The following is a 22453-nucleotide window of genomic DNA, read 5'->3' as shown; positions in this document are numbered from 1 at the left end:
ATGCAGCAGCTACTGGTAAATTTCAAAAATAAAAATAGATACCAATAAAATTACAATAATTAAGGCATAAGTAGGTTAAATGTTTTTGAATATTTATTTCAAAGAAAAACAGTAGGGTATCAACAATAACTTTAAAAGTTCTGAAGTGGAATATATCACTCTCACAGACAGTATCTCTTCAGAGTTTCATAGGGAAGGTGCTCAACAAGATCCCCCTTTTAAAAAGTCCCTGCAGGTTCTCCTTCAACATGGACAGCTTATAATTACACTATGAAGATGCTTGCGTGGTGATGGCAGCCGCTGCCCCAAAGCAAGTCTTTTTTGCAGGTCTGCAAGTTCAGCTGGACAGAAGTCCCACCTGCTTTCCAGGTGCCGAGAAAGGTGCTGGCAGTGGCTGCACCCCAGGGCACCCTGTGTGTGTGGGGGGGGGGGGGGGATTCCTGCCACCATGGGCTCCAATGGTGCGGATTTCCCAATGAGCATGGCTCCCTATCATTCATGGAGCTTCCTGGCCTGAACAACAATTCTGTAACATATAAATTTAATATTTAATATACACATCTATTCACTGACTATTCGCTGTGAATGAAGCCACAGGCCCCCTGTAGTGCAGCGAAGCAACAGCCCAAGGCTTACCTGGGAGCTGCCTTTGTGTCCACATAGCAGGGAGCAGGTGCAGAAAAACACCCTCAGCTCCCAGCCTTTTTTCGCTGGCCACCCGTCCCCCCCACCCGCTCGCCACCCGTTCACTTGCGTATAAGTCGAGGGGGGCTTTTTTCAGCACAAAAAATGTCCTGAAAAAGTAGACTTATACGCGAGTATGTAAGATAAATAAATTGCTCCTCAACCTTGCTTCCAGGGATTCTTGGGAGATTTGAAGCGCAGATGTCTTTGTGGCCTGGGACACTTTCTGTATTTCATGGCGTTTCTAAAAGAGCCATTTTGCTGTGTCATGAATGAGCCCAGAGACCTCTGGGAGGGTAGCTGATGCTGTCATTATGCGCCCCCCACCCCCCGCCACTGTGCTGTGGTCTCAATAGGGCTTCCCTCCTGCGCGCCTGCTGGTTAGCTCTGGAAAGCCGTTGTGGAGGGACCAACAATGACCTCAATTTGGCTCCTTTTGTTTGGGAACTCTGAGCCTGTCAAGGGTTGTGGGAAGGAAGTAAAAAAACAAAGATGGAGCTTTTGCGTTGCCATCATCCCAAGGGAAACGCCAACTTATATTACATATGAGTATATGCGGGACTGGCTTGGGAACAGACGGCTAGTTTGTTTGCATGTTCTTTTGCCAACCCTCCCTCCTCACACACTTGTCTCCGCTCCTCCCTTTTATCCTTACAACAACCCTGTGAAGTAAGTTAGGCTGAGAGACAACATCTGGGGATTTGAGCCTGGCTCTCCCAGCTCCTAGTCCAACTTTTTCATCCAGGGATCAGCAGCTTTTTGTAATTAATTATGCTAAAATTCAGAGCAAGAGACCAACAGAGAACCAGTATAAAAAAGCCTATCTGCATAACTGAAAATACACAACAACAATAACAACAACAACTGCAGCAACAACATGGTTGGTAATTGTCACATTCACTAACAATCCATTGTGTTTCTTGGGCCCAAAGGAAAGGGCACCCATGAAGAGGGCTTGAAGGAAGCCAGAAGGATGCAGAGGTGTCCTCTGTGGGAGGGTTTCATTGATCTACACATGAGTCACACTCAGCCACCTGGTGGCTCTTCACCCCTGTCCTTTCTCTTTCTGCTGAACACATCGAAGAAGCCCTTCGGTCACATACAAATCGCTGCTGGGCATTCTGCTCGCATGCTCGTTGCACCAGCTTCCCACCTACCCTTTCAATGCACCTTGACTTTTCTTTTTTTAAGAGCAATGTTTGGCTCTACGCAGACCCACCCTTGGCGATAGCACCGTGGGATGCAAGCACCTGCTGAAAACACTGCACTCAGCTGTTAATATGGAGTAAACGGTGTTATTGGCACTAGGCGAGTTCCTGGCATGCAGACTATAGGGCAGTAGTGGCGAACCTATGGCACTCAGAGCCCTCTCTGTGGGCACGTGTGCATAGAGTTCGTCATGTGACAATAGGGTAATTATTTCAGGGAGATTATTAGCATTAAACCTGAGACCTAGTTTTGGGGAAGCAGTGTAGGTAACCCTGTTAAGCGCTGTTAAACCCTACTGATTTTCATGGGAAGAACTAAAGCATGATCCTTTACCTGGGAGTAAGCTCGGTTGCTGGCAATGGGGCTTGCTTCTGAGTAAACCCTCCTAGGGTTGTGATTCACCCGTTCGAAGCGTTGCACGGTTGCTTCAAAGCAAAGCCACCGACTACCACCAAGCTTACTCCCGAGTAACGCACGCCTCGGAGCCAACTGTTTTTTCTAAACTAAAAGTATTCCGGTTAAATTGCCGTGTTGGCACTTTGCGATAAATAAGTGGGTTTTGGGTTACAGTTTGGGCACTCGGCCTCGAAAAGGTTCGCCATCACTGCTATAGGGAGTGACACTCACTGGGTTCTCCCCGCACCTTTCTCTGTCCAGATCTCGGCACCTCCTACTATGCTGTGGCCGTTGTGAAAACCAATTCCTCCTTGACCATCAACAGCTTAAGGGGCGCCAAGACATGTCACACAGGCATCAACAGGACTGTCGGATGGAATGTCCCCGTGGGCTTTCTCATTGATAGCGGCCGGATAGCAGTGATGGGCTGTCAGGTACCCAAAGGTGAGCATCGGCTGGGCCACACCCTATCTTGTGTTGCACCCTGAACTGTTCAGTAACGAGACTCTGGTTTCAGTTGATTTCTTTATTGTGAAGCACCATCAGGAAATGAGCATTTAGACTTCTTTTGCCAGAACTAAGCCTAGTCAATATTGCAATCACTGTCACCCCAATGTCCTGCCCCGCCGACCAGTTCCCAAGGGGGGATGGCACGTCTCCAGTCCCATGGTTACTATAAGGCAAAACTGCCTTCCCCCCACTAGGGTCTAAGCAACCTACAATCCACACTGCTGTGAGAACTGCAATAGCAGGTGACTAACGAGCTGATAACAGGTCCAAGAAAAGTAAAGCAGTTTAACTGAAGCAGTCGAGGGAGTGGGGTCTGAACAGAACCAGGTCCCCAGGTCCCAGGCAGGAGGTGAAACGTGGCAGAATCAAACAGGGACTGATCATGACACCTTGGCTGTTTCCGCACAGCAGACTTATACCGGTTCTTTATCATCCTGGTCAGTTTAATACTGGTTTGTCCGTTCAAATGGCAGCCCTTTTGTGAAAGAACCCAGTGAAGAGTGGGAGGAAATGCTCCAGCTTGTTCTGCGTGAGGCTGGGACTTTTGTATTTCCCTTTCAAGCTTATTTCAGCATGCCCGGTGTCCTGCATTCTGATTGGCTGTTGTTTTTGAATGGCAGCTTGAATGAATGTCAGGCGGGGAGATCAGGTGTCTGGGCAGGAAAAATGAACTGGTTCTGCTCCCAACGGGCGTCCACACAGTTGCAGTCTGTAGCAAGGTCACCCCGGGATTTTTGAAAAGAATTGCCAATTTGGTGGTTTTTCAAAATCCCAGGATAAAAGAAATATCATGGAGCAACACCGGGGCAGGCCCGCTTTAGCACCAGGAGCCGTGGGGAAATCTTGCACACACCAGAATATTTCACTTGCCCATCCTGGAATACCTGGACTGTGTGAAAACAGCCCTTGTGGAAACCAGCTTTGATTTGAGCCTCACAACCTCAGCTCCAAGTCGCTGTCATCCTTTCATTTCATACACGTAGATGATACTTAGCAGTCAAGGGGGAGGGTATTCTGCCCACATATAAAAGCCTCACTCATTCAAAGGAAAATTATCCTTCACTTTGCGTACTTTCATCTCACAGCATTGCTGAAGGTTGCAGAAGACCTAAGGGCGGGATCTCCGGAAGGCACTGGGGTTTGTGGGTGAGAAAGAGAACCGGCCATGTCCTGACCTTGACAGATCTTGATACTGGCTCCCAGCTCCTCCCTCAGGCATCCAGCGAGAATTCCCCTCAGGACCACTTGCTTGTGCATTGCCACAGGTCTAGAGACATGCATCCCGAGGGCTCTCACTCCCAAGTTTCTAACATGCCACCTCGCTCCTGGCAGTCAGTTCCCATGGGTTTTAGTGTGAGAGAGATGGAGTGATTGCCAGCAGCCCAGGGCCCCTGGTAACAGTGCACTGCTCTGGATGGCCCCTGGAGGCAATGTGGCTTTTGGGCAGGTATGGCTCCCTTCATGACTGTCGGGATCTCCAGGTCAGAGGAACGGAGGAATTCAACACTGCTGCTGCTTAAGCCGTCTTGTCCTGGTGTCATCGGTCACTGCAGCTCTTCTTTCCCTTCCAGCTGTTGGTGAATATTTTGGTGCCAGCTGTGTTCCTGGAGCCCGTGGGGACACATACCCTCCTTCCCTCTGTGAGCTATGCAAAGGGGATGAAGCAAGACAATGGAAATGTGACCCCAGTCCCAGAGAGTCCTACTATGACTATCTCGGAGCCTTCAGGTACTGAGGAGGCTGCTCTTGCTTAGATGTCTATTGCTCTGGACCATCTGAGGAGGTCCTCTATGTGTCCGGCTGCAGGATGTCCTCTGTTACTGGTCACACGGGATTTCTGGGATGCACTGAAAGGAAAGTGGGAAAAGGAGGACTCCTGCAAACCCTTTCTGGAACAAGAATCCAGGGGGGCACACCCAGGGACGTAGGTATAGGTTTTTATGGGGGGGTTGGGGGGCCACACCCCCACCTGCCCCTAGGGCATGGCCATGCCTCCCCAAGCCCCGCCCCTGGCCTAGCGCTTATAAAAGCAGCTCTCCAAGGCCAGGGATGGCAGACTCCCCCGCCCTTCCCTCCCCTGCCCCCCACCAAAGTTATGGACCCTCGAAGATGTAGCCCCTATCTTCTATTAGCTCTCATTGGAAACAATGGAGGATGGGGGCATCCCCTTTGGGAGTCCATAACTTTGGACCCCCTGAACCAAACCTCACCAAACCTGGGTAGTATCATCAGGAGAGTCCCCCTAACAATCCCTGAAAGTTTGGTTCTGCTAGTCTAAACAATGCGCCCCCTGCAGGCCAAAAACCGAAAAACACTAAAATGTTTTAAAAACCCACAAACGGGTGGGCGGAGCTTCGAACATGAATGGGGGGGTTGAACCCGAGACCCCTTACCTACGTCCTAGGCCGCACCCCACTGCTCCCCTCGGCTTTCCTCTCTGGGGTGCGTGCTGCTGCAACTGCAGCATCTGTACCTCAGCCATCAGCGTCTTCCTGTTCCTTCCACCTCTTCCCCTTCTCCGGAACCTGCTCAGCTTTCACTCCTATCAGCAGTCTCATCTGAGAGTCACCAAGGCGTGAATTGCAGCGTCACTGTACGTTTGAATCAGTAAAAGCTGCTGCCCTTCCTATCATAGAGCCTCCTGTTGGGAGTCCCTCAGAGCAGGACCTGCATTTATTTATTCTGCCACCAGCACATCATGCACAGGAATGGCACTGCATCAATACTGTTTATTGGCTTTTTTAAAAACTCACCTGTACCTGTCAGTCGGCCATGGCTTCTCAGGGAATGTGAGCCATAAGACAAAGGAATAGCATTTTTTAAGTGCTAAAAGTAATGCAGCTGCCAGGCCCCTGGACAGAGACTTCATGTTCAAACAATTTGCTGTATTGAAAACTGCTTCGGGATTAAGCATTTACACTCCCGTTGCCAGAACTAAGGATTATGCGCCAAAACTACTTCTGTTATCCTCCCCCTTTCACATCACACGCAGTTCCCAGGGGCACAGCCCCCCCCCCCCAGTCGCACAGGAAGGAGATCCCACAGCCTTTGCCAGCCCAAAACCACCCACCCTCCCCAACGCTTTGAAGTACAAAAGCCAGCAGGTGCCTCATGAGCAGATTAGCTCATGCCAGAGAGAAAACCTAGAAGGAAGCAGGACTAACCAATCCCAGAGAGAAGATCCCACTTCCTGACCAGGAGACGTGACAGAATCAGGCCAGAACAGGCCGCGTCCCGGCAGCTGGAGTCTTTCAGATTAAAATTCTTAGCATTAAAAAGGAATACTATCACCCATTTCTTTTAATAAAATTATGATCTCTAGATTAATGGTTTAGTTGGGGGTGGCCAACCTATGGCGCTCCAGATGTTCATGGACTGCAATTCCCATCAGCCCCTGCCAGCACAGCCAATCTCCATGGACTGCAATTCCCTGCCAGCATGAGCTGAGATGTAGGAGATTCTGTGAGCTACCTCAAAACTTTGTTAAGTGCATTGACAGTGGATTGAAAGTGCATTATTCTGCATGTGCGGAAGGGGCCATAGAGTTGGAAGAGACCACGAGGGCCGTCCAGTGCAACCCTCCTGCCATGTAGGAATACACATTCAAAGCACTCCTGACTGATGGCCGTCCAACCTCTCTTTAAACACCTCCAGTTGCCAGCCTGTGTCCAAAAAGGATTGCTGTGCCTTTGAAAAGAAACTGCTGCCATAGGAGGCGGGGGGGGGGGGGGCAGCACATGACAGAAGTCGCTGACCTGGCTCCCTGGCTCCGAAGCCTCCTGGCAGCAGGATGAGAAGGGGTTTCTGCGTGGTCACTGTCCCATCACTGTCTGCATCATCATCGCAGCTCTGTGTAGCTCCAGGCCTTGCTGATGGCGTGGGCTCGGTTTCCTGCAGGTGTCTCGTGGAAGAGGCGGGAGAAGTGGCCTTTGTGAAGCACAGCACTGTTGTGGATGCCCTAAATGGTGAGTCCGTCTCTGGCTGAGAGTTGCTTTTACTGCAACCATGTAATGAAAATTAGAATGAAGGAAAACGGGGGTAGAAAAGGCTTTTTGCTGGAAACATGGGCATAGCTGCAAGGCTGGGATCGGGAGCAGAGGTAGGGCTGGCAGCGTTCCCTTTGGGGAGTTGGGTTCAGGGCAGCGATGGGCATCCCCGCATGATGATGTGACTCCCAGCTTAATGCAGAAATGCTTGCATCACACTTCGGGGGCGGGGGGAATGCTCTAACACTTGCCCCCGAACTCTATAGTTTCCAAATAGTTTTGAGGGAGAGTGCTAGAGAATCCCCCAGCACAGTGGCGGCACTTTCGCATCAAGCCGGAAGTGATGTGATCGAACAAAAGATGCAAATCCTTCTTCCCCTTCCCTTGGCAGCCACATGAATCAGCGGGCGATTGCCAGGCAGATGGGGACTCTGAGCAGGGAGCATCATGGGAATACTGGTCTGGACTGTGCCCAGCCTTTGTGCTGCAGGTGGGATCAGCTCCTTCTCCGCACGCTCTTCACACATTTAGCTTGTCGGAAACAGAACTTCTTGTTGTGAGAGGAGCTGTCATGAGAGCGGATTCCTTTCTCCTGGTGTTCTCCCATAGCTGAAAATTAAAATTGTAATATTAATATTTTGCAACAAAACCTCTTACAGTTGGTATGCGCTCATCAGTGTGCCTTGTAGAAATCCGCTAGATTCACTGTGCAGTGGGGTTGTAGTGGGGTTTCTGTTAGATTTGGTTTAGAATTATGGATCTGCCCAGTAGTGTGTGTGAGTGCAGTTTATAGAAACTTCTCAAGAGATAAATTGTAAAAGGTAAAACTTACATCTCCAGTTCACAGCTTTGTTCCAGGAAAAAGGTAGATAGAAAGAAACCCTAGTCTAAGAGAATACTTTCCCAGTGAACAAGTGGGCACTCTACCGCGCCATCACGTGTGTGCAGGTGAGAGGATGCTACAGTGGGAAAGCCCCACAGAGCAGGCTGCCATTGACCATGCGCTCAGGTCAAAGGGTAGGACAGAAGTGAAACCAGCATGGGGAAGAAAGGAAGTTAGTGGGCGGTCTGCTGGCCCAGACAAGGAGGGCAAACAAGAGAGGCAACATCGCAGTTAGAGCGAGATACACAGCACCCCCCGGTGTCCAGGCATGCCAACGTCGCTTATTCCAACAGTTTCCTTGTGGTTCTCTGTTGACAGACAAGGAGGCACCCCACAGCCTGCTGAACTCTCCCGGCTCTCTCAGTTCTGCTTTTCCTGGTTCTATTAACTCTGCCCATCAGCTCACCCTTAAAGGCGCAAATCGCATCACACCGCGTAGCTGGCTTCGCTAAAGCCCTTTAAATTGCTGTTATATCGATATTGCTGTTAGGTTGATATTGTAGCCCCTTTCCAAAAATGACACTCCCAAATGAAAGTGGCAAAGCATTTCCCTGGACCATGCTCCCCTGAAAATGGGGACCGTGTCCTCGATGGGAACCATGTCTCCCCTGTTACACGCGCACACACATTTTCTGCCATTGCTGCTGCTGGAGAAAAGAGAGGATTGTTATTTCAATATTCCTGTACTAGATCTATCATTATTTTGGTAGTTCTAATATGGTACAAATGAGTGGGGGAGGTGGGTGGAGCCAAAAAGCCCCAAGCAAAGAATGACACGGGGTCATTCCTTTCATCTCCCCTGCAAAGAAGGGGGAAAGGCTGCTCTTTTCCCCACTCTCACAAGCGGCGGAGATTATTGGGTCTACCACACAGTGAGTGTGAGAGGGGGGAAACGGCATCTGTACAGAAGCTCTGCCCCAAAGTAATCTGCCTTCGCCACGAGGCAAGAGCACCAGTATATAATCAGCCTCAGAGATCTCTGTTCCTACTTGTGTCTGCCCAAGAGAGCTTTGACCCACAAAAGCTTATACCGGGGAAAATCCTAAAGTGCTACCAGACTTGAATCTAGCAGTTCTCGATTGCCTGGTCCTCCCTGGCACTGGTGGGGGGGGGGGGTGGGATACAGTTGCCATATCCAGGTTGAGAAACTCCCCTAGATCAGCTCCCCTGGAAAAATGGCCACTCTGGTGGGTGGAAGCTCTGGCAGGATTCCCCACTGAGATCCCTCCCTTCTTCACTCTCGACCCCCAAATCTCCGGGAGTTTCTCACGCTGGAGCTGGCCGCCCCATGTTGGGACTTGCAGGGCGACGGCTTCTTGGCTTTTGCTGCTGAGCAGCCTGAGTGCCACTCTGATCCTGGTTCTAGGCCCAGATCCTCCTCTGTGGGGTCAGAAGCTTCAGCCGAAGGACTTCCACCTCCTCTGCCGGGACGGCACCAGGGCAGAAGTGACAGAGTGGCACCGGTGTCACTTGGCACGAGTTCCTGCTCACGCTGTGGTGGCCAGGCAAGACACTCCGGGGAGCCTCGTCTTTCAGCTGCTCAACCAGGGACAGGTGGCCTTTGACTTTTACCGCGTCCTTTCAGGCTGGGCTTCTGGGCTCCAGATGCACTCTGCAGCTCCACAGGGACTAAATGAAATGGGAGGAGGACGTCTCAAAGAGGCTCTGCATTCTGCCAGCATTCTTCAGTTTCATTTGGTCCCCTCCATTCACAGCAGGCCGTGGCGTGTGGGGTGGGCAGGTGGGAGTGTCCTGATGGCAGCATTTGCAGAACGTTGGGCAGAGAGTGAAGTGTTTCCTCTGCAGTCATAGCGATCACCTGACGAGCCAGATGAGCCGTGGCAGCACATATCAGAGCCCCAGTGCCTTCTGATGCACCCATTTCCTTCCCCAGATCCGAGAGCCAGTCCTCCATCACAGAAACGGAAGGATCACGGGAGGCACCACTTGGGGTCTGCAGAGAGCAGAAAGGCACTGGGGTGTCTACCTTTCACTAGAGGAAGAGGCTTGGCATAGGACTGCCAGCTTTCTCTAATTGCCCTCATGCCAGCCCTTTTGGGATGTGGCGTCCCACTCTTTCTCAACATCTGAGAAGTGCCCAGAGGTCCATCAAGCTCGGGGATCCCTCGTGTTGACTCAGCACATTTTTGTGTGAAAGAGCTGTGTTCTCTTTAGCTGCTGCAAGTCAGATACATCCAAGCAGTACAGCTTTTCCATGGAGAAAGCTTTACCAATTGAATATCTGCCTGTTAGTCACTTTTTCCCTGGTAGGGCTCTCAGAGAACTAGCGTGATGCAGTGTTTAGAGTGTTGTTGTTGGACTCTTGGATGTTTGCTGGGCACCCTTGGGGCAGTCACACAGTCTCAGCTGGACCTACCTTACCCAATTGTTGTGAAGATGAACGAGAAAGGCACTTTGGGGGATCTGGGGAATTCAGATTAGCCTGTGCACTCCCACACACGCCAGCCGGGTGACCTTGGGCTAGTCACAGCTTCTCGGAGCTCTCTCAGCCCCACCTACCTCACAGGGTGTTTGTTGTGAGGGGGGAAGGGCAAGGAGATTGTCAGCCCCTTTGAGTCTCCTGCAGGAGAGAAAGGGGGAGATATAAATCCAAAACTCTTCTTCTTCTTCTTTGGGTCTCTAAAACTAGAGTAAAAAGGAAGTAAATACATTGGGGGGAAAACCACCTTCAACAACTCCCAAGAGGCAGAAAGCCAGTAGATAATTCTCAGGATTGAGGTCCTCGAAGCCAGATGTTATAAGACATTAAGAGCATAGTTTTATATTAAAATGTCTCCAGCTACTTATTTATACCCCACTTTCCTCCCCTCAGTGGCTTGCCTTTCTGCATTTTATCCTCACAACAACCGCTTTGTAGGCTAAGAGAACGTGACTGGCCCCAGGTAACCAGGAATGAGCCCCTGGTTGGCCAGTGAGTTTCCATGACAGAGCAGGGATCCTAGTCCAGCACTAACCACTACACCATACTTTTGCAATTGCCAGTCTGGCTCTAGGAGTGGTGGGCAGTGCTCAGCTGAGGAAAGGCTCATCCGGAGTGGTGAGGAAGGCCCTGGGCTTGTGGGTCTCCTCTGAAACAGCCCCTGTTCCTGGAGTCACCTGCCAGGGCACAGGGGGGCCTCAGGAGTGCAGGGCTCTAACCGATGCTTCTCTGCCGGTTACAGCAAAAGTTCAACAGTGAAGCCTCCCCTTTCCGAATGTTCGACTCCACGGCTTATGGTGGGAAGAACCTTCTCTTCAAAGACTCCACCACACACCTGGTTCCCAGTCAGGAGCAGACCTACCAGGCCTGGCTGGGGCAGGAGTACCTACATGCTGTCCGGGGCTTGGATTGTGACCCCACAAGTAAGTGCTTCTGGTGAGGGGAAGGGCTGACCCAGGAAATGGATTATCTCCTGTTCTGGATGGGACAGAGCTCTCCTGAGAGGAGTAGGTTTGTCCCTTGCGTCTCCTGTTGCATAGAGAGGAGGCAGCCGTGGCCAGGGGTGCGTTTCCCCAGCCCTGCCTGGACAGAAAAGCTCCTGCCTGCCTCGGTGGTGCACCCCTAGTAATATCTAGATTAGATTACTGCAGCATGCTCTATGTGGGGCTGCCCTTGAGGACTGGAAGGTGCAGTTAATACAAAAAAACAGAGTTGGCCCTAAGGACCTTATGACTCCAGTCTTGTTCTGTCTACGCTTGTTCTCCCAGTTTGTTTCTGGGCCAAATTCAAGGTGCTGGTATTGACCATTAAGGTCCTGAACAGATACAGGGCAGCATGCCTTGTGGACTGCCTTCATCCACACTGATCTGCTCCAGTCGTATTGGAAGGCCCTGCTGTGGGTGTCCTGCCATCCAAGTCTAGGCAGGGGGGTGTGTGTGTGTGTGTGAAGTGGTTTGCCATTCCCTGCTTCTGTGTGGGCTGATGGAGTTCTGAGAGAACACCCAGCAGGCTTCATGTGCAAGAGTGGGGAATTGAACCTGGTCCTCCAGATTACAGTCCCGCTGCTCTTAACCACTGCACCCTGCTGTCATGTCCCTGGATTGTTCAATAACGAGACTCTGTGTTCAGATGATTTCTTCATTATAAAACAGCATTGGGAGTAAGCATTTAGACTTCTATTGCCAGAACTAAAGCATAAGCAACAACATGCCCTCCATTAACCTCCACATCATGCCTTCATGTCACCCAGCACCACCCCTGACTACCAGTCCCCAAGGGTAGGTGGCACCCCACCAGTCCCACAGTCCTGAGCCAATGCAGCCTCATGCCACAATACTGTAAGAACTACAACAGCAGGGGTCTAGTGAGCTGGCAAGGCATTGCCTGGCAAGCAAAAGTACAGAGAGCAGGAAAGAACAACCACAGTAACCAAGAGGGAGGGGAAGAGCAGAGACAGAGAATCCCACATCCCGACTGGGAGACATGACAGGATCAAACCAGAAATGGGCGGATCGTGGCGCATGCTGGCTCTTGCAGAGACTGGGCAGCCTAAGAAAGGGCCTTCTTGGTCATTGCTCCAAAGCTTTGGAACTCCCTCCCCAGGGAGATTCGTCTGTCTTGGTCTATTGCTGTCTTCTTCCAGAGGACAAAGACTTCCTTTTCTGTTTGGCCTGCTTCCAGTAACTGGCGCTGGCCTCCTCCCTGGCTGAAGAAGAAGAAGAAGAAGAAGAAGAAGAAGAAGAAGAAGAAGAAGAAGAAGAAGAAGAAGAAGAAGAAGAAGAAGAAGAAGAAGAAGAAGAAGAAGAAGAAGAAGAAGAAGAAGAAGAAGAAGAAGAAGAAGAAGAAGAAGAAGAAGAAGAAGAAGAAGAAGAAGAAGAAGAAGAAGAAGAAGAAGAAGAAGAAGAAGAGTTGGATTTATATCCTCCCTTTCTCTCCTGTAAGGAGACTCGAAGGGGCTTACAAACTGCTTTCCATTTTTCCGCCCACAACAAACACTCTGTGAGGTTGATGGGGCTGAGAAAGCTCCAAAGAACTGTGACTAGCCCAAGGTCATTCAGCTGGCATGTTTTGAGTGCACAAGCTAATCTAGCTCACCAGATAAGCCTCCACAGCTCAAGCAGCAGAGTGGGGAATCAAACCCAATTCTCCAGATTAGAGTGCACCTGCTCTTAACCACCACACCACGATGGCTCTCTTTTGGTATTAGGTGCACCACCTTGAGGACTCTGTGTGAGTTGAAAGGCAGTATAGAAATGTTTTAAACAAATGCATATAAAGAAGTTTGGCAGACCCTGGAAGTTGCCTCCATAACCAGGAAAGGAGAGACCTTGACCAGTTATTTGGACTGAAAAGTAACAGGGGAGGGAGCTGCCAGATTCTCATCAGACAGTTTTGTGGGAGGTGGAAAAAGTGACTTCAGGCAGGCAGACAAGAAAATAGATGCCAAAGTGACCGGACAAATAAGTTTCAAAACTGTTGACAGCAGCTCCCAGAAGTGGAACTGAAGGGAATGAAAATGTGAGGAGAGAGGGAGGCAGTGGGGAAGCCCCCAAGTGAGAGGGTAGCAGGGGGCAAGCCACGGTCCCACTGTTTAAAAGATGGTTGGAGTGCCAGCGGTGTCCCCCGTTCCTTCCCCTACATCTCCCCTAAAAGATCTCGGGTTGTCGAGATAGGAAAAAAATTTCTAGCCATGAGGTTCCAGAGAGCACCTCCCTCTCAGACTAGGAAGTTCTGATCCAGACAGAGCAGGGCTGTGACTTGGAATGTTGTGTCTTCGTGCACGTTCAAAATGTAGGCTCTGTTTTCAATTGAGGATGTTAATGTCAAAGTGAACCGTGTGGATTCTGCCTCAGCCCTTCCAATGTTGATGCTTCCTCGTAGGGTTGCCCAGATTTCTGCGCTGGTGCGTTTTGTCAACAGAGGAGATCTGGAAATGCAGCGAAATGGCCACGGCCTTTCAGGACAACAACTTGAAGCCAGAAATCCACTGTGTTTCTGCAGCAAGTTCAGAGCAGTGCATGGAATGGATCCAGGTGGGGCCCCAGGTGTGGAAGTCTCCAAAGGCTTCAGCAGAATTTCTGCCAGTCTGTGCCCACGGCAGGCCATGCCTCCTGGGCCACCCAAGCTTGCAGCATATAACTCTAGGGCCTGTTCCATACGGAGCAATAAACATGGGTGTAGGACGGTTAAAAAAAACTGTTTTGGGTGGAACTTTGCCCAGATCCCGCTTTTAAAACGAGTCTGTCCCATGTGATTTCCCCCAAACCGGGTTTTTTTAGAATTGCGCTATTAGCAAGACTTTTAAAAATCCCCTGGTTGCAGCCACTCGCAAGCAAACGGCTGGGCGGGAGGCACTTTATTCACCTCTGTTTTGCTTTTTAAAATGTTTTTGTGGCTTACATCTGCGTAGCTACACAGGTGCAGATGGTCATATAGTGAGACATCAGAATGGTTGTGGGAGTTCATTTGTTCATGCCTGTGTAGCTACGCATCAGTGGGAAGTAATTTTTTGTTAAAAGACGCATCTCTGTGCAAAGGCACGACAGCAACCTGGATTGTTTCCGTGGGCTCCAATCGCTGTCTGCGTGGATGCATGAGAACGCGGAAACAGGAAGATGTGTTACCTCAGCCGGACTGAAACCCGTCATGCATTTGCTGTGCAGAAGGGGTCTGGGGGGATCTGGAAGCAGCAGCAGCAGCTTTGAAAGAGACCTCTGCACTGTCGTGCCTTCTCAACCCCCACTGCCTGACCCTTTGAACTGGGAACTCTGGGAACTGGACCTAGGACCAAGCAGGTCGTTTCAGGTTCTCAGACAAGCAAGATTCAAGTCCAGCAATACTCTGAAAGTCCCGTCCTGGAAATCTCGTTGGTCTTGAAGGTGCTTCTGGGCTTGAACCTGGCTGCTTTGCTGCAAAGCCACGCTTCCCTCCTGGCCTCGTGTATCCAAAACAGTTACAAATATTGTTGGAAAAAATGTTTTTCCCCTCAGACCAAGGAGCTGATCAGCAGCTTGCGAGTGGTGTCTTTATGGCCCACCAACCACTAATTGTCTGCCAAGAGGTCAATGTTGTTGTTAGCAGGGTTTTTAAAAAATCTTTCATTAACCTCCCGGGGTTTCATGGAAAACAGAAAAAGGATGTCCCCGTCCGCTGCCATTGCAGAGATGTTGGGCAGGGCGGGGCGGGGCGGGGAATATCTCCACTACCAAAGAGGCTGGAGCCTTTTTCTTTTTTCCTAATGAAAGCTGGGCCTTCAGAGCCCCTGTGACACACACGGTCGTGACATGAGGTGGATATCGGGACAGTTGTCGCTGGTTTTTTTAAAAGAGTTGCCAAGAGCCTACCTGGCCTGGGGAAAGGGGGACGGCCACTGCTGTGCGGGCAGTCTGGGCAGCCTGCCAAGGGGCAACTTCTTGCCACACTAGCAATGAGGGGGCAACACAAGCCTATCACTGCATGCAAAAGGCTGGCCTTGGAGAAGAAACCAGTCTGATCGAGGCCTCCCTGGAAAAGGACAAACTGTTCTCCTTCTTGGAGGGCAAACAGGATGGGCAAGTCGGCCACTGTGGCGTCCCCCCCCCCTTGCCTGGGCCCTTTGGGCCCTTCCCTCCTCCCTAACCTGGGGGTTGGTCTCCCCAGACGATGACCTCCCCAAATGGCCCAAGGGCCAAGAAACCACCGTGCCCACAAAGCACTGGGTGTACGGGGCAGCCCTTGCCCACGCCACCCTCCTCCTAGCAGGCCTCCTTGCCTCCCTTCCCCGGTCTGGCTTGAGCCTTCACACCCTTCCTCTCTCTCTCCCTTGTTGCTTCATAGGGAGAGGTGTTTACAGCTTGTGTGAACGACTCCCACCCTGTTACTGCACAGGGTGGGGACCAGCTTGAACCGGGGTCTAGGTTCCCAAAGGGGGTCTGGGCTTCAGGGTCCTCTTCCCTCCTTCCTGCTCCCCACCATGGAGCTGTCCCTTTCCCTTGTCTCTTCGCACCCCCACCCACATTCCCTGCTGCTGTGGCGGCAGCCCCAGACTCGCCCTTTCCCACTTCCTTATATCCCTTCTGCCCTCTCGTTCCTCTCCCTCGTCCCAGCTGCCTCTCCAGCCCATCTTCTGCAGCCGCCTCAGCTGTGGGCTTGCTGGGCCTCAGCCTCCTCTCTTCCCCACCTTCCCCTTTGAACAAGGCCTCTGGGGCCTCTACGGCCTTCACCCTCCCTGCAAGAGGCTCCTCTGCCGCCTTCCCATCTCCTGCAGTGCCAGCTGGTGCGGGACTCAGTGGGGTAAGGAGGCACTTCTAACAGTAAGCACAGTTTGACCATGAAAAGCCCATTGCCAGGGACTGGGATGGGGCAGACTGAGGCTGGGGGTCTTCAAGCAGAGACAACTTTCAGAAATAGGCACACCATTTTCCAGGGGTGGGGGGATGTGGGCAAGCGCTCATCCCAGACTCCAAGCTATACCAGCTTGGGAGTTCTAGCCCGGGAGCAAAATATATTCTTGCCTGGGAGTAAAGGGTAGGGAACAGGGAGTGACGTTGTCCTACGACGTGCAACACTGTGACATCACTGCTGGTTTGTACCAGAATTGAGGTCATGGCATTCCAGGAATGTGTGTCTATGCTAGAAATCCATACACAGTGGTTTACTAGAGCAGCATGACATCACTTCAAGGTACAAATCAGAAGTGACATCACAGCATTGTGTGCCATTGCGCCTCACCCTACCCCTCTGTTTTCAATGCTCTGACGGCAACCCAGACACAACTGCTTCAACGTTGTATCTCCTGGGTGCTCCAGGGTCTGGACTAGTCAGCGGAAAAGGCTCTGTCCACCCTGGAACTCCGTGGCTCTCAGGGGGTCCTGTTGGTGGGTTGGTGGGCTTCCTGGTCATTCCCTTTAGGGCTTGGGTTGGTTCTTGTGCCATCCATTACTGCATTCTGCTTCTGTGGTCTCTTGGCATAAGAGGTGAGGTGTGAGATGTGCCATTCTGGGGCAGCTGAGCTGAGCATCCCCCATCCCCACCCCAGTGACTCAGCCAAGGCTTCCAGGGCTCTCCTCCAGCCACACCCTTGTTTTCCTTTTAATTGCAGAAAAGAGACATTGATGCTGTAGTTTTGGCAGGGGAGGATATTTACATGGCTGGGAAGAAATATGGCCTGGTGCCTGCTGCCGGGGAACGTTACGCAGGTAAGGGAGCCAGAGGACACTGGCTGGTGTGTCTGAGCCACCCTGCAGCCGCCTGGAGGCAGGAGGCTCACCAGGAAGTGGGGAAGCTGAGGACAGAGACTCCCCATGAACAAACAGAAGAGCCCCAGTTGCATCAGCAGCTTCTCCGCAGCTCCACTCGGGCTCTCCTCTGATGCCAGCGCCTCATGACTTTCCTGCTCTGGCAGTCTCATTCCAGGCCCAGCCCTGGATTCGCCCTTCAGCACATGCTTGGGGGACCAAGGACAAGGGGGGCACTGCCACCTCCACAAATGTTTTTACTGTGACTAAGAAAAGGGGGTGTGAAAAATTTCCGCTCAACTTCAGGTGAACTAGGATCTCACAATAAAGCCCTCTGCTTGTGTATCTTACAGATGGAAATGCAACCAATGCCCTTAACTCCAATGCATAAAGATCAACATGTGTTTTTCCACTGAAAGAACTACGTGCGGTCAGGCATGCCGTGGCGAAGGTTGCAGCAGCATGATCCACATTTTGAAATAGTGCAGATTCTCTTTCAGCGCCTAACAACCTTATTTAAGCGCCGCCTTTGTCTAGATCATTATTCCTTCACTACTAAACATAATTCTTTGAAAAAGATCATTTATATTTCCTGGGACAAACTATTAGCAAGACTTATCTTTTTCTATAATTGCACCCACCATTTTCTTCCCCATTCAGTTGGGGCTCCCTGCTGCCACGGGAAAGAAAGTGGGGGACACAACTGTGGAAAATGCTAAAAGCTGTCCCGGGCAATATAAATGCTCTTTTTTCCAAAGAACTATGTTTAATAGTTTCAAATTATTATTATTAGTTTCAAATTATTAGTTTCATATTATTATTATTATTATTATTATTATTATTATTATTATTATTATTATTATTATTATTATTATTAATTGGGTTTATAGACCGCCCTCCCCCTACATCAAATAGTTTCGATAGTTTAATAGTTTCAAAGAACTATATTTAAAACTGCAGGGGATGATGATTCTGATGAAGGCAGCACTTAAATTAGATGCCGGAAGGCAGGCACTGGGGCCCCGGCCAAGCATTCCACCACATGGAGGACCCAGGAAGACTTGGCGGGTTAATTCACACATCTCCTGAGTTCTTGGGTGGGAAAGGTGCGTGTCAAGGGAGAGGGGAAGAAGGCGTCTGGGCTTCTCTCTGTTCTTCCAGATGGGGACACGAAGGACACCTACTACGCTACAGCCGTTGTGCGGCGAAACGCCTCCAATGCCTTCACCACCCACGAGCTCAAAGGGAAGAAGTCCTGCCATGCTGGCTACGGGTCGATGACTGGATGGAGCATGCCTCTCGGCATCCTGCTAAGGAGGGGCTTCATTCAGCCTCGGGGCTGCAGCCTCCCACAAGGCAAGTGGGGGGTTGGGGGCCCTCTGGGGGCGGAGCCTGGTCTCTGCCAAGCAGCGGGAAAATGCAGAGGTAGAAAGGAGTGCCTGATTTGCTTGGGAGAAGCGGGGGGGGGGGGAGCACAGCTTCATGCGGAGGGAATCATCCCTGGTTCTCCATTTCCGAGTCCACCCCTCTTAACCGCTACTACACCAGGCTGGATTGGACTCACAGGAATGGGTTTCAGTGATGGGTAGAAACATTCTGCCTGGACATTAAGAACCAATTTCATCGTATCAGAATCAAAAACCTTTAATGGCATTTCTTGACATAAAGAGGGATCGCCTCTGATCACTTTACACTTAAAAGACATGTTCAACATGGAGTTGTAATTTTATAACAGTGTTATAATATTTCATAGTAAGTGCAGTTCTGCAGTGGAATCAGCTGCCGCGGGAGGTCGTGAGCGGCCCCTCAATGGCGGTCTTCCAGCAGCACAGCTGAGGGGTCTCTCGGGCAGCAAACGCTGGGAAAGATTTTTCTCTGTCTGAGACAGTGGAGAGTCCCTGCCAGTTTGAGGAGGCCCTACTAGACACAGCTGGTGGACAGAAAGGTCTGATTCGGTGTCGAGGAGCTTCATGCGGCGCTAGTGGTGGAGTAACAGCCGCAGGACACCTGCTTTGTGTCCACTCCAAGGTGCTCAGGGAGCTGGTGAGGGCAAAGGTTTTTCTCATGCCATAGGAAGCTGCTACCAGACACGACTGAGCTCTGTTGATGTGCTAATATAGTGCAGGGCAATTTCACACCAACTTAGCACGACTGGAAGGATCAGTCAGCCTGTGACCTCAGCCTGTCATCCTGCTGGCTCAAGCCCTTCTGGGCGCTGAGATGTACTTGAGAATGTCACTTGAGAACTGCAGGAATTCTGACCAGGCTCAGTGTCCAGTCCCACAAGTCCCTTCCTTTCCCTTTTCAAGAAGCTCCAGTGAGTGTCATTCTTGTGTCCCCAGCAAAGTAAGTCTCTTCTCATTCCATTCCAGCGGTGAGTGCCTTCTTCTCGGCCAGCTGCATTCCTGGTGCCAGGAGGGATGATTTCCCAGCCAGCCTTTGTGAACTCTGCATTGGTGATGGCAACGGGAGTTATAAATGCAATGCCAATGACAAGGAGCACTATTACAACGATACCGGAGCCTTCAGGTAAGGGGGAAACACGGGCACAAATCCATGACCGCCAGGTGTTGATTCTGGGAAGCCAGAAGGTCAGTTGAAAAGTTCTGGATAAAAATAAAAGGAGTAATAAATAGTAGTGGCGTTGTGGTGGGGGTCTGCCATCGACCACCAAACTAGGCAGAGTTCAGCCCTCTATCTTGGTTTATGTATTTATTTCCAGTTCAAGTGAAACCCTGAATGTCCTACCCAAACAATAGTTAATGTATTACTTAAAACTTTTATTTAGAATAAATCTAATTCTTGATCTGTCCAAATAAAACACTGTTGAATAGATAAACAGCCTACCCTAAAGAATTCAGTCCTGTACAGGCATCCGTGCCATTCCTATTCTGTGTGTGTTGAATGCTGTCAAGTCGTTTCTGACTCTTGGCGACCTTATGAATCAATGTCCTCCCAACCGTCCTATTGTTAACAGCCTTACTCGGGTCTTGCAAACGGAGGGTCCTGGCTTCCTTCATAGAGCCAATCCATCTCGTGTTTGAGCTTCCTCTTTTCATGCTGCCTTCAACCTTCCCTAACATGACTGTCTTTTCCAGCAGCTCTTGTCTTCTCATCATTTGACCAGTGCAGGACAACCTCAGTTGAGTCATTTTAGCTTCTAGGGAGAGTTCCCATTCTACCCAAATTGATTTCAGGGGAAAGGTTAGATTTCAAAGCTTCTTGCTCAGAGTTTTGCCAATTAAAGAAAAGGCAGATTTAATGGAATTCCAAATCTGAGAGATTTAGAGAGTATAAATTGTGGCCAGTTTATGTAGCTGCTGTTAACATAGCCCAACATCTGATTTTACAAAATGGGGTTGCCACATACAGGGAGTTATGGGAGATGGGAGGGACTGAGGCTGCTGTCACGGGTAAAGCATCAACATCACTTCTTCTGTCGAAAGGAGAAATAATTTATGAGAAATTAGAAAAACTCTGTAAGCAATATACTGTTAAACCTTGCATGTCAAATATGCATGCACATCTAACCATGCCTGAATTGCATATTACACGTGATTAACATTACATTCCATCACAGCAAAACTTTCATTGTTTTTTAGTGAAGATGTAGGAAAGAACTCATGCAGGAGAGACATTTCTTCACAACCTCACACTGAAACTCACATAGGCAATTAAGGCGACATTAGAAATGTGTGGATTCACGGGCATGATCAGGATTGCGTATCAAAATACCGCAAGATTATTGAAGCACTTTCCCTGTGGGATTCAGAACTTCACTATTTCAAGATTCCTCTTGAAGGCTAATTTGCTTTCGCTTGCATTTCATGTGTAAGATGTATTTTGCCTATTGGTTGTTTTCTTGATTATACCCTGTTTCCCCTAATATAAGACATCCCCGAAAAATAAGACATAGTAGAGGTTTTGCTGAAATGCGAAATATAAGGCATCCCCCGAAAGTAAGACATAACAAAGTTTTTGTTTGGAAGCATGCCCGACGAACAGAACACAGGAAAAATAAGACATCCCCTAAAAATAAGACATAGCACATCTTTGGGAGCAAAAATTAATATAAGACACTGTCTTATATTCGGGGAAACACGGTACATTAGTTGCCACATGCTTAACTTGTGGTGTTGGCTTCAGTGCCTTCTGTTCTGTTATATTGCTATGACGAGGAATATCCAAAATGAGAAATAACAAAGCAATTAGTGTCAGTAATGGACCTTTGTGTGAACTTTGTCCCGTCTGACTTTGAAACACAGGTCTGATAGTCCCTCTTCTTCGTCTTTGCGTTGTCATCGCCCTCTGCTGGCTGTTGCTCAGATTACTTCCGTCCCTCCTCTTGGGCCTCCACTGCCATTGATATTCGTCCTCAGAACAATTATATTCTAGATGTATTTGTGCAAGGCTGAGATGTTTTATGGATGTTAGCTACAGAAATTGAAATACAACACTGATCACAGCCCTGGGAGGTTCCATTTTTTCCCCTGGAATGGCAAATGCTGCATCCTTGAAGGAGCATTTCCTCTCCAAATCAACAGGGGAGACCAGGGAAGGCGGATAGAGCTGCCAGATCTTGCCTTCCACAGACCAGGCAGATTTCAGAACGCTGTTTTGCAGGGCCAGAGCTTGTGGTGGTGCAAGGGTTGGATTCTTTGTCTGTAATAAACTGCACTGAACAATCCATGATGCCATCTTTTTTGCAGGTGTTTAGCTGAGCACCGTGGTGATGTGGCCTTTGTCAAACACTCTACAGTCTTTGAGAACACAGATGGTAGGGTGCTGTTTTCTGAGTGTTTTGGCCCCTAAATCTCTCCTTTTCCTTTTCAGATCTATTCACTGATCTAGTTTTCCCTACCAGGTAACAACAACAACTCCTGGGCCGCCCTGCTGCACTCGAGGGATTTCCAGCTCTTGTGCCCCAATGGGGCCCGTGCTGAAGTCAGCCAGTTTGCCCGGTGTCACTGGGGCAAGGTGCCCGCTCGTGCCGTCATGGTTCACCCAGAGACCAATGCTTTGGCTGTGTATGGACTTCTCAGCAAAGCTCAGGTACCCGTCGGCGTGTCTGGGTGCACTTAGAAGGCTTCCTTCGAAACAAGCAGTGGTCATGATTAGGAGCCCCTGTTCCCCCCTCACTGCTAGGGTGGCCAACTATTGGTTGTTAACTTCCTGGAGGTTTAGGGTCGGATCCTGGGAAGGGCAGCAGGGTTGCAGAGCGAGGTGACCTCAGCAAGGACACAATGCCAGAGAAGAGTAAACCCTCCAGAGCAGCCATTTCCCCCAAAGGAACTGGCCTTTGGGGTTTGAAGATCTCCAGGTTCCACCTAGAGGATGGCAACCCGCCTCTCTGCCCAAGTGTGTTTAGGTCCCCTTGGTGATGCTTCCATAGCCGTCAGAGGCTGGGCTTGTGGGCACAAAGACATGGCTATGGCACGCATCACCCCTTGGAAGACTCCACTCTGTCTTTCCAACACATTGGTACTCAGAGCTGCTTAGACAGCTAAAAACACAAAAGGCCCACTTTGAAAGCCTGAAAGAAGAAGCGATAACATCAGCTGCACAAGAAATATAACAAACCTGAACAATGGCAGAACAGCGTGCCTGAGAAGGCATTTTAGAAGCCTGT

General features: G+C 50.1%; 1 protein-coding gene across 1 annotated transcript in view; it reads left to right on the top strand.

Annotated features, from left to right (window-relative positions):
* The window catches only part of LOC125424566 (melanotransferrin-like), a 38776-nt gene that overhangs the window by 11639 nt on the left and 4684 nt on the right, over nt 1-22453 (top strand). The window contains exons 4-14 of the mRNA XM_048481911.1: nt 2551-2733; nt 4371-4527; nt 6697-6764; nt 9035-9222; nt 10851-11031; nt 13490-13641; nt 16689-16785; nt 17986-18180; nt 19197-19353; nt 21534-21601; nt 21689-21876. Coding sequence (XP_048337868.1) covers nt 2551-2733; nt 4371-4527; nt 6697-6764; nt 9035-9222; nt 10851-11031; nt 13490-13641; nt 16689-16785; nt 17986-18180; nt 19197-19353; nt 21534-21601; nt 21689-21876 — 1634 coding nt within the window. The remainder of the gene's footprint in view (nt 1-2550; nt 2734-4370; nt 4528-6696; nt 6765-9034; nt 9223-10850; nt 11032-13489; nt 13642-16688; nt 16786-17985; nt 18181-19196; nt 19354-21533; nt 21602-21688; nt 21877-22453) is intronic.

This window comes from Sphaerodactylus townsendi, linkage group LG17 (genome assembly GCF_021028975.2).
Source record: "Sphaerodactylus townsendi isolate TG3544 linkage group LG17, MPM_Stown_v2.3, whole genome shotgun sequence".
Taxonomy (NCBI): domain Eukaryota; kingdom Metazoa; phylum Chordata; class Lepidosauria; order Squamata; family Sphaerodactylidae; genus Sphaerodactylus; species Sphaerodactylus townsendi.
This window is presented reverse-complemented; position numbering and strand designations above follow the sequence as displayed.